At 44.5% G+C, this 15555-nt stretch overlaps 4 protein-coding genes across 4 annotated transcripts in view; 3 read left to right on the top strand and 1 right to left on the bottom strand.

Annotated features, from left to right (window-relative positions):
- The window catches only part of LOC134670654 (histone-lysine N-methyltransferase SETMAR-like), a 311101-nt gene that overhangs the window by 208811 nt on the left and 86735 nt on the right, over nucleotides 1-15555 (bottom strand). The window lies entirely within an intron of this gene.
- Nucleotides 1-15555, top strand: part of LOC134670986 (uncharacterized) — a 139663-nt gene that overhangs the window by 3120 nt on the left and 120988 nt on the right. The gene's annotated exons all lie outside the window — the stretch shown is intronic.
- LOC134670983 (uncharacterized) lies at nucleotides 544-1548 on the top strand. The gene has a single exon (XM_063528804.1). The coding sequence runs from the start codon at nucleotides 544-546 to the stop codon at nucleotides 1546-1548; it is 1005 nt and encodes a 334-aa protein (XP_063384874.1).
- On the top strand, nucleotides 1793-6144 carry LOC134670622 (uncharacterized). Its single transcript, XM_063528423.1, has 2 exons — nucleotides 1793-2826; nucleotides 4071-6144. The coding sequence occupies exons 1-2, from the start codon at nucleotides 1946-1948 to the stop codon at nucleotides 4075-4077; spliced, it is 888 nt and encodes a 295-aa protein (XP_063384493.1). The 5' UTR covers nucleotides 1793-1945; the 3' UTR covers nucleotides 4078-6144.

Genomic DNA, 15555 nt, shown 5'->3' on the forward strand with positions numbered 1-15555 from the left:
AGCTACTCGTAGAGGATACGGAGGCCCATTGTCAGGCGTTCGCAGACGACGTCACCCTAGTGTTCTCTGGAAACAACTCAGGAGTCATAAAGGCACAGGCTGAACGCACACTCCAGAGGGTGGTCAAATGGGGCTCCGAAACAAGCTAAACTTCGCTGCGCATAAAACCGCAGCCATGGTTTTGACAAAAAAGCTGAAATGGGACCCCATCAAAACGCAACAAGGCAACGGATATCTACAGACAGCTGTCGTGTGCTACAAGGGTGTCATGGGGTCTCAACAGTGAAATAGTGAAAACCATTTACATGGCGGTGATAGAGCCGATCGTCCTGTATGCTGCGAGTGCGTGGCATCAAGCTGCTAACAAATTGATGGGACCAGCTGGATTCAATTCAGCGAGGTTTTGCCCAGAAAATCTGCAAGGCATACAGGACGGCCTCTCTGACATCGACGCTGATCCTGTCGGGAACACTCCCACTGGATTTGCGCATTCACGAAGCGGCAATGCTCTAAGAGGTTAAAAAAGGATACAGTGAGGATCATATGCCACCCGGAAGAGAAATTGAGAATAGAACTGACGCTCTAGCGAGGCCGCACCCGTCAAACACCGTGACAATTGATTACGTCAGCTTGGAGGAATTCAACCAAGACGTGATCGATAGGCACGGCCTAGGAGGCCCTCAGATTTACACCGATGGTAGTAAAATTGACGGGAAGACGGAAGCGGCACTCACATGGTGGGAGGGTGGAGGAGAACTCCGCCACTCGACCTTCAAATTAGCACCTCACAACACAGTGTTTCAGACTGAAATGTACGCGCTCCTTAGAGCAGTGCAGATTGCGATGAAACACAAGGTGCAAAGCGTCAGTGTTCTCAGCGACTCAAAGTCCTCGCTGGAACTCCTAAAAACGCCAGAAACGACACAGCCTCTGGCCCAAAAAATAAAACAAGAAGTGTCAAAAGCGCGAAGACATGGGACCAATATTCAATTCTATTGGCTGCGAGCTCATATTGGAACGCCAGGAAATGAGAGGGCAGATGAACTGGCAAAGCAAGCAGCTCTTGGAAAGAAGACCGCTCCCGAGTATGACAGTGTGCCTATATCCTACCTCAAAAGGTCGATAAGACAACACACGGTCGAAAAGTGGCAGGCATGCTACGAAGCCTCAACAACCGGCGCAACAACCAAGAAGGTTTTTCCACAAGTGAGGGACGCAAACACCGTCATTAAAAAACTAAAACTCACAAACCTCTTAGTTCAAGCATTCACCGGACATGGAGGATTCGCAGCCTACCTAAATCGTTTTAAGATCAAAGACGCACCCTCGTGCGTCTGCGACCCGACCATTGGTGAGGACATCTGGCACATTGCGTGCGACTGCCCGCGCTTTGGCACGGAGAGGCTCGAGCTCGAAATAAAGACCGGAGTAAAGATCAGTCCGGATAGCTCGAGCTGGAGAGAGCTGTTGGGGTCAGAAGAAAAACGGGAAAACACGAAAAGGTTCTTGGAGAAAATTGTCCGCGTATCATGCAAAAGGAACAAATAGTCCGGGAACCAAAAGACCCGGACACATTTGGAAGACGCGATACGCGGCACAAAAAACTAAACCCACAAATCACCATCAAATCCCAAATCCCCCTGGCTTTCTCTCCCCTCCCACACCCACACCCACAGCACTTAACCAGAAAGTCAAAATCCACAGAAGTTAAACCAAACGAACGTTAAACGAAGTCTGGAAAGACACCGGGGTAACGAGGGAGGTGACCTTCGACGGTCGGAGAGTAAGTGATGTGTATTTGTACATATCTATACGTAGTTATAGGGCGTTTGCACCGATTGCTTAACCAGTAATAAACTAGCTTGCGAACTAGACGGTTGTTTCACTTATACATATCAGTGTCGAACGAGGATTCTTAAGTACCCGCGCGAAGTGAAAAAAAATAATGGCGTTTTTTGGAAATTTAACGAATTTCGATCACAAAACAGGCGAATGGCAAATATTTCACAGCAAAATTAAGCAATTCTTTGTGGTGAATAAAGTTGTGGATGAAGAGGACAAGCGCGCCCTTTTGTTCACTCACTTAACGGACGAAACCTACCGCTTGTTACGTAATTTGGCTCATCCAAAGGAATTAGAGGAGCTCGAGTTCAAGGAGCTAGTGAAATTACTCGACGGCCACTTCAAGAAAAAGCAGTGTACATACGCTGATAAGGCCAAGTTTTATGCTGCGACGAAAGTACCAAGCGAGACTTTAGGGGACTGGGCAGCGCGATTAAGAGGATTGGCAACTTATTGCAATTTTGGCGCGGCTCTGGAAGCGAATTTAGCAGATCGTTTCATCCTAGGCTTGGGCTCGGGGCCCGAGCGTGATAAATTATTTGAAAAAACGGCTACCCTGTCGATGGCGGAGGCTCTGGAGATTGCAGAGAAAGCAGCGGTCGCTAGGGAAGCGAAGACGGAGATGGCGGCAACTGTCAAAGAAGAGCCCGTATTTTATGGGGCTAGTAGAAATGGGCACGGCCGAGGCGGCGGGTACAAAGGGCATCGCGGCGGTAGCAACAGCGGTGGCGTGAACCGGCCGGCCGGAGGCGAGCAGCGGCAGCGAGATGATTCCCGATGTCCCATTTGTGGAATGAGAAACCACGATGTAGATAGTTGCCGTTACAAGAGTTATCGATGCCAGAAATGTGGAGTTATAGGACATTTAAAAAAAGTATGTAAAAGCAAGATTCCGCGAGTGAACTGCATCGCCACTGAACTGGAGGAAAACGTGAGCGATGGAGCTGAGCAGTGTTGTAGGGAGTGCCAAATCTTTAACTTAAGGTACGTGACTAATATTAAACCAATTACCTTAGATGTGGTTTTAGATGGTAAAAATTTAACCATGGAACTAGATTGCGGTTCAGGAGTGTGCGTCATTTCAGACAGTTTGTATTACGAGATGTTTTCTGAGTACCAGTTACAAAAATGTGACATTAAAATGTGTTTTTACACCGGCCATCGAATCTCGCCACTCGGCTGTTTCCAAATAGGGGTTACTTACAACAGTAGAACCGAGAAAATTAATATATTTGTTGTAATTAACGGTGGCCCGCCCTTGCTTGGTCGAGATTTTATGGCCGCTTTTGACTTGATTGTAACAACAAAAACAAACCTTAATAGTATTGGAAATGATAATAATGATGTACAACAATTGTTAGAACAATATCCTAACGTTTGGCGCGATGAGCTCGGTTCATTTAACAAGTTCAAGGTCACGTTGCGACTCAAGGAAAATTCATACCCAAAATTCTTTAAACCGCGGTCTGTTCCCTTTGCCTTAAAAACCAAAGTAGAGGAAGAATTGGACAGGTTAGTAAAGTTAGGTATTTTAGTTCCCGTGAATTACTCAAATTACGCGACCCCTATAGTGCCTGTGCTAAAAGAAAATGGTAAGGTTAGGATAGCTGGCGACTTTTCCGTGACACTAAATAAAGATTTGGTAATTGACAAGTACCCCCTACCTCGAATAGAGGAGGTTTTCGCCAAGTTAGGCGGTGGCGAACATTATAGCAAAATAGACCTTAAAAATGCATATAATCAGTTTCTATTGGATGACTCATCGCAGGAACTCACGACCATAAATACCTCGAGAGGATTATTTAAATATACACGATTAGTATACGGCTTGGCTAATGCGCCGGCGATTTTCCAAAAATCTATGGAAACCCTTCTCACAGGTATTGATGGCGTGAGTTGCTGGCTTGATGACATTTGTATAACAGGGCCCAATAAAAAGGTGCATTTGGAAAGGTTAAATTTGGTTTTAAATAGATTAAACGATGCGGGGCTGCGTTTACAAAAAGAAAAATGCGAATTTTTCAAAACTAGTGTCACCTATTTAGGTTATGTTATTAATAAAGACGGGCTACAGACATGTCCCACTAAGGTTGAGGCCATTTTGAATGCACCAGAGCCAACAAATGTGACAGAGGTGAAGTCGTTTCTAGGCTTAGTCAATTACTACAGAAACTTTATTCCTAATGCTTCCGCGTTAATGAGTCCCTTACACGAGCTGTTACGTGCAGGAGCTGAATGGAAGTGGGGAGAGAGGCAGCGGGGCGCCGTGCGCGCGGTGCGCCGCGAGCTGGCCTCGGAACGCGTGCTGGCGCACTTCGAGCCCAGCGCGCAGCTGGTTCTCAGCGCTGATGCTGGACCCGGGGGCCTGGGCGCTCTTCTGGCACAACGAGCCGCCGACGGACAGGAGAGACCGCTGGCGTTTGCATCCCGCTCCCTCACCTCCAGCGAACGTAACTATAGTCAGATCCAGAAAGAGGCGGCAGCCTTGATTTTCGCTGTGAAGCGTTTTCATCAATACCTATACGGCCGTAGCGAACCATTTATTCTAAAAACCGACCACAGACCGTTAGTTTCGATTTTCAATTCCCAAACCGGAATATCAGCCACGACAGCCTTACGTCTTCAAAGGTACGCTATTATATTGTCGGCATATAACTATACTGTGCAATATGTTTCTAGCAGTAATAACTTAGTAGCAGATTATTGTTCCCGCGCGCCCGTGGCGGATACGTCCAGCGATAGTGATAAAGAATTCGATTCGTTATGTGCACTAAATTTTTTAGATTCGGTTTCGTCGGCAGTAACCGCGCATGATATTAAAAGGGCTACCGAGGTCGATTCAACTCTTCAAACGGTAATTAAATATTTGAACAAGGGTTGGCCACGTAAAATCAATTGTAAATCGGTCCAGCCTTATTATAATTGCCGAACCGATTTACAATTTGAAAATGGATCCTTATTGCGAGGGCATAAAGTCGTGATTCCAGTATCATTGAGGGAACGCATGCTAAGCGAACTGCATAGCACGCACTTAGGTATTGTGAAAATGAAATGCGCAGCGCGCAGTAGGATGTGGTGGCCAGGTATCGACCAGGACATCGAGCGCTGCGCGGGCGCATGCCAGGCTTGCGTGGCGCTGCGGCCGGCCCCGCCGCGGGAGCCGCCCGCGCCGTGGCCGCGCGCGCCCGGGCCCTGGCACCGGGTACACATCGATTATATGACGATAGGGCAAAGGGTATATTTGATTGTGGTCGATTCCTATAGTAAATGGGTGGAATGTCTACACATGCCAAACGGTACTAGCACGCAATCATTAATAGCGAAATTAAAGTACATTTTCTCAGTATTTGGTATACCTAAAGTTTTAGTATCGGATAACGATGTAAAAATTCATTGCACTGAATTTAGGTCATTTTGTTCTAACAATGGTATAAAATATATGAATTCGCCGGTGTATCACCCCAATAGTAACGGTCAGGCGGAAAATTCCGTTCGCACGTGTAAAAGAATGTTAAAATATATTTTAAAACAAGATGTAATCTCACACGTAGTACATGAAAAATTGTTGAATTACTTATTTGACTATAGGAACTCTGTGCACTGTACTACCGGGGAAACTCCGGCCAAACTTATGTTTGGAAGGGAGCTGAGAACTCGTCTTGATTTAATATTACCCTCAGACAGTACCGCGAGCGCGACTGATAATACTGATAACAACACAACAACAGCTGTTTGCACGCATAAGCGAATATTTCAAATTGATGAAATAGTTTGGGCCCGGTGGTACAGTGCAAGGAAAGAAAGTTGGGAGTTGAGTAAAATTAAAGAAAAAATAGGAAATAAGATGTTTAAAATATATGTAAACAAATACGATACGATCTGTATAAGACATGTGGATCAACTTTTAAAATATAAAGGTCAAGCTGTTGACAATTTATTTAAAGGGAAAAATGATGTCTCTAACCATCCCATATTACCATTGCCCCCATTTCCTCCCCCGTCTATTTCAAGCAGTATGCCACCTTTACCTACCGATTCTGCGGAGGATAGCCCACCACCTTCCGCTGAAATAGTTGCGGAGGAAAGAAGTGCAGATGATGCTGGGGAAGAAGTGTGGGCAGAGTGCGAGGGAGAGACAGGTGAGCGTGGGCCGTCTGCGAACGAGCCCACTGTCGCCACGCCCCCGGCGTCGCCTGCGCAGCTGCCGAGCGCGGCCGCACCGCGCGAACTTGGTACGTCTGCCTTAGACGAGTGCCAAATGCGACATAATTTGCGCCCCAGAAAAAAGGTAGATTATAAGCTTTAGTTAGTTAAAATTAATATAATGTGTCAATTAGGTTATGTATATTACATATTTAGTGATTGATACTCATGTTACCTATCAACTTAGTTTTAAAATAGTGGTGAAGGGATGATGTGTATTTGTACATATCTATACGTAGTTATAGGGCGTTTGCACCGATTGCTTAACCAGTAATAAACTAGCTTGCGAACTAGACGGTTGTTTCACTTATACATATCAGTAAGGGAGCCAAAACTGGTGCGGTCCACAAGCACCGCGACCAAAGAGGAAGGCCCCCTTACTCCCCGCCGGAGGACGCGAGCGTCACCTGGACTCCTGCTACCTGTCGAAAAACGAAGTCTTCCAGAGGGCCAGGCTTCACCTGACCTTTATACATAATAAGGAAGCAGTCGTAGGCCTGAACTTGTACGTGGCGGGAAAGGTTTACCTAATAAACAGCGGCCTCCCGGCAGACAATGACCATTTGGAGAGAATCTTCTTCAGGTTCTGTTCAGAAAAAGGTCTGGACAGGGAACTGGTGGAAAAAGAACTGGTGAAAGTAAGGGCAGAACTAAGCTCGAAATGCCTTGCTCAGAAAAACAAAAACTCCGCCAGGAGAAATTTCGACGAGTTCCATGGCCTAAACCGAAACCGAGGACTGGGCTCGCGGCCACAGCCAGCCTCCCTGGCTCGCTGTGACCCCGAGTGCGTGAGTGCTCTGAGAAACGGCACCTGAAGTTGATCCCCCCCCCGGCCGCCCTTCAAAACTAACTCCTAAACCGTAACCAGACCCACCTCCTCATCAGTGGGCAAAAGATAGAAAGCCCATAGTTATAAGCCTTGCATGCATTAGAAATTCCCCACACACAAGTCGACTCATAGAATAGAAAATGTAGTTAGTTTGGGCGATGGTCAAACATGGAGAAGCTGGAAACGGCGTCAAAATGTCTGACTTGAGCACCCCGCAGAAACCAAACGGGAGAAAGCATGTTCTCTCCCGGCTTTGCAGCACTGGCTGAAGCAAGGATCTAGCGGGTAGTTAAGCTTCCCTTACACCTTCCCCCCCAAACCTCCTTTTGAACAACGAAAAAATTTTAAGGTTTTTAGACGGTAAGAGTCCAACACTGTCTGGCCCTCCCTTCCCAGTCGTCCATGATGGATTTTCCTTAAATCGCAGTCTTTAAGCAAAATTTTAAATTCATAAATAAAAGCAAGGACTCTCGTCTTTGTTCACGCGACTCCCCCCCGCAAAAAAAAACACCCATATGAAGGCTGGCCCCCAGCAGAGGGAAGCCCAATTCCCGCGGCTCTGGCGCCCTTTTTCACGCTCTCGGGCGAACCGGGGGGGGGGGAGATTCCGGAGGATGAACCCATAAACCCGATAGATCTCGCGCTCCGAAGACCTCAAAACACAGAAGATCAAGAACAGAGCGAGTGGGTTCTACGAACGCTTAGGGGAGATGACGACGTACCCACTCCCCCGGGCGGCGAGGCCCTATACCCGCTCGATCTCACGCTCTGGAGACATGAAAATAATGAAGAGGAGGAACATTACGCGTGAGCTCAAGGAGCGCCGGGGGAGGGAGATGGCGCGTTGGCCCCTGCAGGCGGCGAAGTGGAGTGCAGTGGTGCCGCGGGGCTGCCCCGGCTCGACTTCGAGTCCGGGGCATTTGGCCTCCCCGCAGAGGAGGACGAGGAGCACACCGAGGGAAACCCGGAGGCTTATGTGGTGGCCGACAGCGCCCCCGACCCTGTGAACGTAGGCATGGCCTACAGCGATATTACAGATCCAACAGAGCCTGATGAGGCGGCGCTGCAAAGCGCCTGCAGCCGCAGCCTACGTGGGACGGCACGACCGCACCAGCTGCAATGGAGGAAGACCCGGCCTCCTCGCCAAGGAGCGAGCGCCAGAGCGAGGTCTCGTCTGACTCGCACTCACAGGAGGCCGAGGACCCGTATCAATCCTCGGGTAGCGAATGGGAGCCGGCCGTTGCCCGGAGGGTTGAGGAAGCGGCGGGGGGCAGTGGCAGGGTCCGGTGCGTGGAGGAGGAGGTGTCCTCCACCAGTATGGCCACCAGCACTACCAGAGCCAGCACCGACTCCTCAGGCATCAGACTGCTGCGCCTCAGGGAGCTGTACCAGGGGAAAAAGGGTGAGAAGGCAGTCCAGCAGTCCAGCACCGCCGCAAGCCGAGGCCGTGGCAGGCCGCCGAAGGGTAACCCAGTCGGAAATATAAAGATAAAACAGTGCACACTCTGCGGCTACGTCACTGACGGCGGCCGCATGTTGCGGCACCTTAGGAACAAGCACAGGGGCCTGGGGGCGGGCGAGGAGGACATGGCTTTCGCCAACCATGGCTACATAAGTTCTGTGAAGAGACCCCTTAAATATTGCCCCCCCCCAAGGGATTCCCCCGATTTGGACGATTGAGAAGGTCGCGGGGTGAACACAATTTGGTTGGAGGCAATGTTTACGGGGGAAATAGGGATGTGAGCCGTGGGGCGAGGTCTCCCTCCTCCAAATTTAGGGCTTGCAATATCTGATGGTTTCCAATTCCGGAACTGATTTTCGATATTGGATTCCAATTCCGGAATTCCAGAACTGGTTCCGGAATTAGGGTTTATCATAATTTTATAAGATTTTTTAGTAAAAACAAAATAAAAAGGTAAAATTCTGATACTTTACGTTTATTAAAATTAGTATTGTTTAAGAGAACTTTAATTTGATGTAGGTACGTTTTTTTCACCTCTTATTTTACCACCTTATTAAAATGGTTACTTTTATTCACTTCTATGATACGGGGTATTTATTTGGGGAAACCATAGTTGCTAAGAAACTATTCGATGCATAATTTTATAAAATAGTTAAATATAACAGCTTCCTAATCTTCCTAACCATATGATTATATATGATCTTAATTGTATACATATGTTAAACTATACTATATACACTTCAGTCGTCACATAAATAAGGACATCTAAGTTGACATTTTCACGTATGCTTTCAGTTCATCACATACATCTTAACTTCTGAGTTTTTCTTTAACACATACACCCTTATTTAATCACAATGATAATAACGGTTAGAAAGCCAGTGGTAACTAAGCACTCAAATTCAAGCTGCTGTCAATACCTACACGCACTGCCAATCACTTACGTCAGCAGCCAGGGTGCCACCAGTTGCTAAGCAGTTGTTATTTCAATGGTAACTAAGCATCAACATTTTATCTGTTTAACTTCAAAAAAAATACTGTAGCAGCTTCGAATTGACACCTCCTTTCATAAAGAAGTATTTTATCGTCAAGTGTCAAACTTAGACAATAAATAAGTATTAGGTTCTACGTGAAATGATCGGTTTTTATTTTAACTGTCATAGGCGGCCGTTCTTCCAAATCGTAGAGCATATATATTATATATGTTAATATATTTATTTAGCCCACCTATTGTACTAAAATATACTAAAATACGATGCTCCGAATCGATCAAAGAACGAAGGACAAAATAATTGAATTGAAACGTAACACGTTCGCTGCCCCAATCTGACATGTAAACCTTATGGTTTTTTAACACATTCACTGCCCCCAATGCACATGTGCGTTCACCGTCATACAAGTTGTTCCTAGGCCACGCCCCCTGGCAGTGAATGCGTTAATAGAGGCTAGCCGTGGCCCCACGCGAGGAGCATGGGCAGTAAAGGTGTTAAACATATACAATCATGACTTCTCTCTTTATTTTGTTGGTTGGACTCATGACCCGCAACAACGGTGACTCCTCTTTTACAGATATAGGGTAAAAGTGGGATGGATGCCCCACATTTTGAATTTACTTGTTATCTCTTAGTACAAAAAAGCAAGATGCCTTATTTGTAAAACGGGTAGGCAGTGTACGAGTAAAAACACCAGAGCACCACTTATAGTCTGAAAATAATATGCGACGCCGTCCTTGCGCAAAACCAATCTAAGATGGATGACACCTCTATTGATGTGGTATTCCGGTTATGGTAGTGATGTACAGCACCGATAAATGACGGTTCCTCGTCGTCGTTCTTAGGTGTATTATCTTCAATTTTATGAAAGGAATAAACATTATCTTTGATACTTCCAGAGTATTGGCGATTATTGCGAACCTCTAAATTTTGGGACAACTATCTCCTACATGGGATAGTTGCCTAATCCATGTAAATTACGTTTAGGATAGATGCCCCGTCGAGAAGGAGGATATTTATCCCGCAAAAAACTTTGATAGCACCTAGCCGTCCCATGCAATTGTACAGAGATATGCAACACGGTCAACTTAGTTGTAGTTGCAGTCTGTCGATGGATAAAAAAAAATAACATTTATTTCATTCGCGAAACTAGAGTAATTGCAATCAAGGCAACTATACCCCCGGGGCATGTATCCCACTTTTACCCTATGCGATAAAAACATCACTGCCATGCATATAAGTAATAAACTGTTGACCATAGGAATGAGGAATTTTGTTTTTACAACTTAGTATAACCTAGAACGTCCTGTTAGAAAGTCGTACATACAATACATGTGACATATCTTCAAAAATTATATAAACTAATGCGAAATTAACATAAAACCAGAAGACACAAATTAATAATAGAAATGAAACCCAAAAAAATAAAAAGCTGTAATCTCTAGGTGCGTGCGACTGAGATTTGAACCCGCGATCTCTGCTTTGTAAAGCAAACGCCTGTTACCGAGCCCACAACGTGCCTTGACAATTGGCTCTAAATTCGGCTTCAGTTACCTTTCGCTACCTATGTGTCATTCGTTTTGATGATTCTGCTAAAATAAATAATTTGCACTGCAGTATGTTGACCGAGAAGGCCCCTGTCAAATGGTTGAAGAGCAAAACGTGAGATAGATGTATGTGATGACAAGACTGTACTGCTTTCGATGATTGTCAAAACGCTTTACCTGAAATTAGCATGGCTATTTTTCATTCAATATTCGACCATACTTGTATGCTTTAAACGTCTATTTTCCCATATTGTTCAGATATGTTTGACACGTTGACCGCTTAGATACCAGTGGTTTTTTGACAGCTAAGTTATCAATGACTTGTTGTAAGTGTAGAAATTAATGAATAGCGACTGTTAAGATATATGTGACACGTTGAGCGCTCACAACTAAATACTACCATGAGAGTTAACAACTTTTTGACAGTTTAAAAGTTTACCTCTCTTTGAGCACCTTGGAGTATATAGCGACTTCTGCTGCTGACTGTACCTATCCAGACTATTCTGACTATTCTAAGCAAGTCAATGGCTTTGGTTTATTATTTTTTATTATTATTGGCCCATATTGTCCCACTGCTTTAGTAAACTTAACGGAAAAGTAAAACATATACTATAGTTCATTGAATGACTAAGAGGCACGTATTATCGACAAAAAGCACCAGTAAAGTATAATTTCTTTACAATTTTCAATAAGAAACGTATTAAAACCTAAAAAAAGTACTTAGATCCAATTCCGGAATTTTCGATATTCAGTGGTATCAATTCCAAAATTGTAATATCGGAAAATTTGTCCGAGATTCCGGAATGCAAGCCCTAGGCGCAATAAACTAAAGTAGATTCAAAAACTGTCAAAAGAAAATATAGTTCAAATGTTAAGTACTAAGTAGTCAGTAAGATTATCTGTACGCGCCAAATCGTGACCAACCAAGAAGGCGCAAGTCCTGCGCCAAATTGGTTGGGCACAATTTGGCGCAATAAACTAAAGTAGATTCAAAAGTGTCAAAATAAAATATAGTTCAAATATTAAGTACTATGTAGTTAGTAAGATTATCTTATCTATACGCGCCAAATCGTCCTAGTCTTTGGTTCTAGACTCCGGACGGTTGACAATGTTTCTCTAGCTAAGTAATAGATAAGTCTTTTAATCCTAAGCCATCCTTTATGTAAAGTGGTACTGATATTGCTCTGGTTTAATGAATAAACTCCGTGCAACATATATATGCGTGTTCTGGATTTATTTTCTGTCTCATCATCCTGAAGTCCTGTTGCAAGTGTGCAGTTCTGCCAAGAGGTTATCGCCCCAGCACTACACACCGCCATTTCAGTTGCAGTTTGGAGTTTGCCAAAAACAGATCGGCAAAGCGGGCATGTCTGAATTGTCTGATGATGAAAGAAGAAATCCCAGACAGAATGATGCACCTTCAGGATCCGGTACGGTCGCCGCGTTGCCTCCGTCGCAACCTGGACCTTCGACTAGTGGTCATGGAAGTTCTGCGATCGGCGGTTACCACGTGGAGAAGCTGAATGGTCACCAAAACTTTAATGCTTGGAAATTTGTTATGCGGAATATTTTCATAATCGACGGCTTGTGGAAATGTGTCCTAGGAGAGGATCTTGACCCCATATGCGACGAGCGTGCGCTCGCGCGTATATGATTGTCAGTAGCCAGCACTTGCCACCAATATATGCAGAATGCTAAAAGTAGTAAAGAAGCCTGGACCAACCTAGTAAAAGTATAACACTTCAAACGTTTTGTACACATATTCAATTACACAAACGGGTCTCCCGCGATAAAATTTCATTGTTTTTATCTTTAATTCCGACGTTTCAGCTGAGTTGCACCAGCTGTGGTCACGGAAAGACTGACGTCCCAACAAATGTCAACGGAGATATTAATAAAACAACACTCAACTACCCGAAATTAAAGGTAAAAACAATGAAATTATATTGCGGTAGACCCGTTTGTGTAATTGAATACTAGTAAAAGTATTTCAGGACTCCGGTTTAGCAAGAAAAGTTCTTCTGCTAAGAAAATTACATATAATGGAACTAAGCACATACAGCACAATGACTGAATATATTCAGGAAACGATGGCGTTGGTGCAGCAGCTTGCCGACATAAATAAAGTCATGGATAATGGTGAGGTCGCTGAAATTTAACTGTCTGGACTACCGAAAGACTACAAAACACTGGTGACTAACCAGGAAAAAGTGAGCATGACATCGACAGAAAGCATCGAAATAGTGAATCTATCACTATTAAATTATTATTATTGGTAGTGGAATGATAAGTTTATGAAACGGGATGGCATGCGGTGTTTGCTTACTTTGCTTTCGGGATAGGTACGGGTCTGCAGGAGTTGAAGGACTGTGCTACTTGCCTCAAGGGAAAGATGGTGAGCCAGCCATACTTCAGCCTCCACACACCGTGCCAGTCAAGCACTGCAGCTCATTCATTCTGATGTCATGTCATAAACATAACGAAGCCACAAGAACTTTTAGGGTTTATAGTGCAATATGGCACTAATGTTTTGTGTTGTTTAGTTATATTCAATCGACTTTTCATATTTTTTCTTTGCGCCACCTACCGTATATTCTAATTCTTATGTCTCCGATACCCAAAGGTTGTCTGGAAGAGATCGCTCTTAAGCGATAAGACCGCCTGTTGTTACCATTATTGTCTTTGTTTATGTTATTGTCCATTTATTGTAAACTACGTGTATGTGAGGTGTGCAATAAAGAGTATTGTATTGTATATGGAAATGAAAGGGTCTTCCCAAATCTACGTATCTCTTTACAAATATTGCTGACTATTGCAGTATCGATTGCAAGCTGTGAGCGATCGTTCAATAAATTAAAACTAATACTCTCATATCTGAGAGCCACAATGGAACAAAGTTTGATAGATCTGGCGTTTCCTCTCTGTTCACGCCAAATCAACGAGAATCCATGACTCAATGTAATTAAAACTATTGAGACTGAACTGCAACTGGTGCGGTCAGTCATTCACTTCATTCATTCGCTGCGAAGGACATTCATACTGTCCCTAGCAACACCCTGTTCGATTTGGATATGCGTCGCGAGCGGACGCGCGCCCGGGGCGCTGGTGGGAGCTGACCGGGTCAAGTCAGTTCCATCATTTTGTTCTCAGTATAATTGTCACACATTATGGCGCGGCGGCCCTAGGTTATTATGTCAGTAGTATACGGTTAGAAATAAGCACTCAATCAGTGTGGCAAATGAATTACATAATAGTTCAGTAAAGTCAGTGCCTTTCATTCAACGCCACGTGTCATACCTGGAGCAGGTAACCTCATCACCCCAGTCGCTACGGCAGCGACTGTACTTACTTCATACATCCAGCCGGAGAGCTGGAGTCGTCAGCGGAGCGCAGCGACGGCACACACGACGGCCGGTAGCTGGTCGTCGCAGCCACGTGTCTCCAGGTCAAGAGTATACGGAAGGCTAAGTACTAGATTATAGAAATAGCTGAAGCAGCTCCTATAGTACATGTGTACTTGTGCGCCAGGGAAGCGCCAAGGACCATGTTGGTGGCCCATGCTTAGTAATAGAGACGAGAGAGAGAGAGTAGCTGACGCAGCTGCCTGCCTTTGTCGTCGCCATTTGGTTGCCCGCTCGGGGATCTAGGATTGCCTGCTTGCCGTATACATTTTGGTGGTCCATGGAGGGTCGGCCTTTGTATTCAACATTATTGGTGGCCCATGAGGGGACAGCCTTTTATCCGCATCACTTTCTTTATATACTTAATAACGCCAGATCTACCAATATTTGTTCCATTGTGGCCCTCATATATGAGATTGGATTTATGATTTACTTGTATTAAGTTAGGTTACTTATCTAATCTTTAAGTGATGATTGATCTCGATTTGTAATAATGTAAAAATAAATGTTTATTTTCAGTTTTATTTTGTTTTATTTTTTAATAATCCATTTACAATTTAACATAAGTCATGCAGGCTTACAGTAAAATAAATTTTAATTACAGAACTCGCGCGGGCGTCGTGTGTTCAAGAATAGAACACGAGAAAGGAACGGACTCCGAAATGGGCATGTCGCAAACGACTTCGAGTTGTATGTCACACCGATCAACTGTCGCCAGAGTGCGAGGCGTTGTACAGACACTACAAAAAAGCCATAAAACAAGTGGACTACTTCAGACGAGCCAAGATGGCATCTAACTTGTCAAAAGAGGCTTCATTCAAACAATTTGTGGCAGGAATGGACTCTGTGGCAAGAAACTTTCTGTGGATGCAGATTAAACTCTGTACTACGAGTAAAAAAGGCAGAAGGTTTAGCCTAGAGGACAAAGTTATTGCACTTGCAATTATGAAGCAAAGCCCAAAATGCTACAGAATCTTGCAGAGAATATTCATCCTGCCATGCAAAACGACACTTAACAAGTTGTTATTAAACGTGAACATTGAAGCTGGCAATAATACTCAAGTCTTTAAGTTTTTTGCAGGTTTGCGCATACCTGCGAACCACGTAGGTACACACTATTTTTTTTTGGTTACAGTACATGCAACGGTTACGGTTACGGCTCGCTAATGAGTATCCGGCTTAACATGTTCACTTTTGAAGCCATCAACATAGTATAGAAGTCATGTTTATAATTTAAAAATTCAAGAAAGTCGTTTTTAACTAAGTCTTTAGATTTAAC

Source organism: Cydia fagiglandana, chromosome 14 (genome assembly GCF_963556715.1).
Source record: "Cydia fagiglandana chromosome 14, ilCydFagi1.1, whole genome shotgun sequence".
Lineage (NCBI taxonomy): Eukaryota > Metazoa > Arthropoda > Insecta > Lepidoptera > Tortricidae > Cydia > Cydia fagiglandana.

What these genes read in the sequence shown, in the direction of transcription:
- LOC134670622 (XM_063528423.1), top strand. Translation starts at nt 1,946, where the DNA reads ATGGCGTTTTTTGGAAATTTAACGAATTTCGATCACAAAACAGGCGAA.
- LOC134670983 (XM_063528804.1), top strand. Translation starts at nt 544, where the DNA reads ATGCCACCCGGAAGAGAAATTGAGAATAGAACTGACGCTCTAGCGAGG.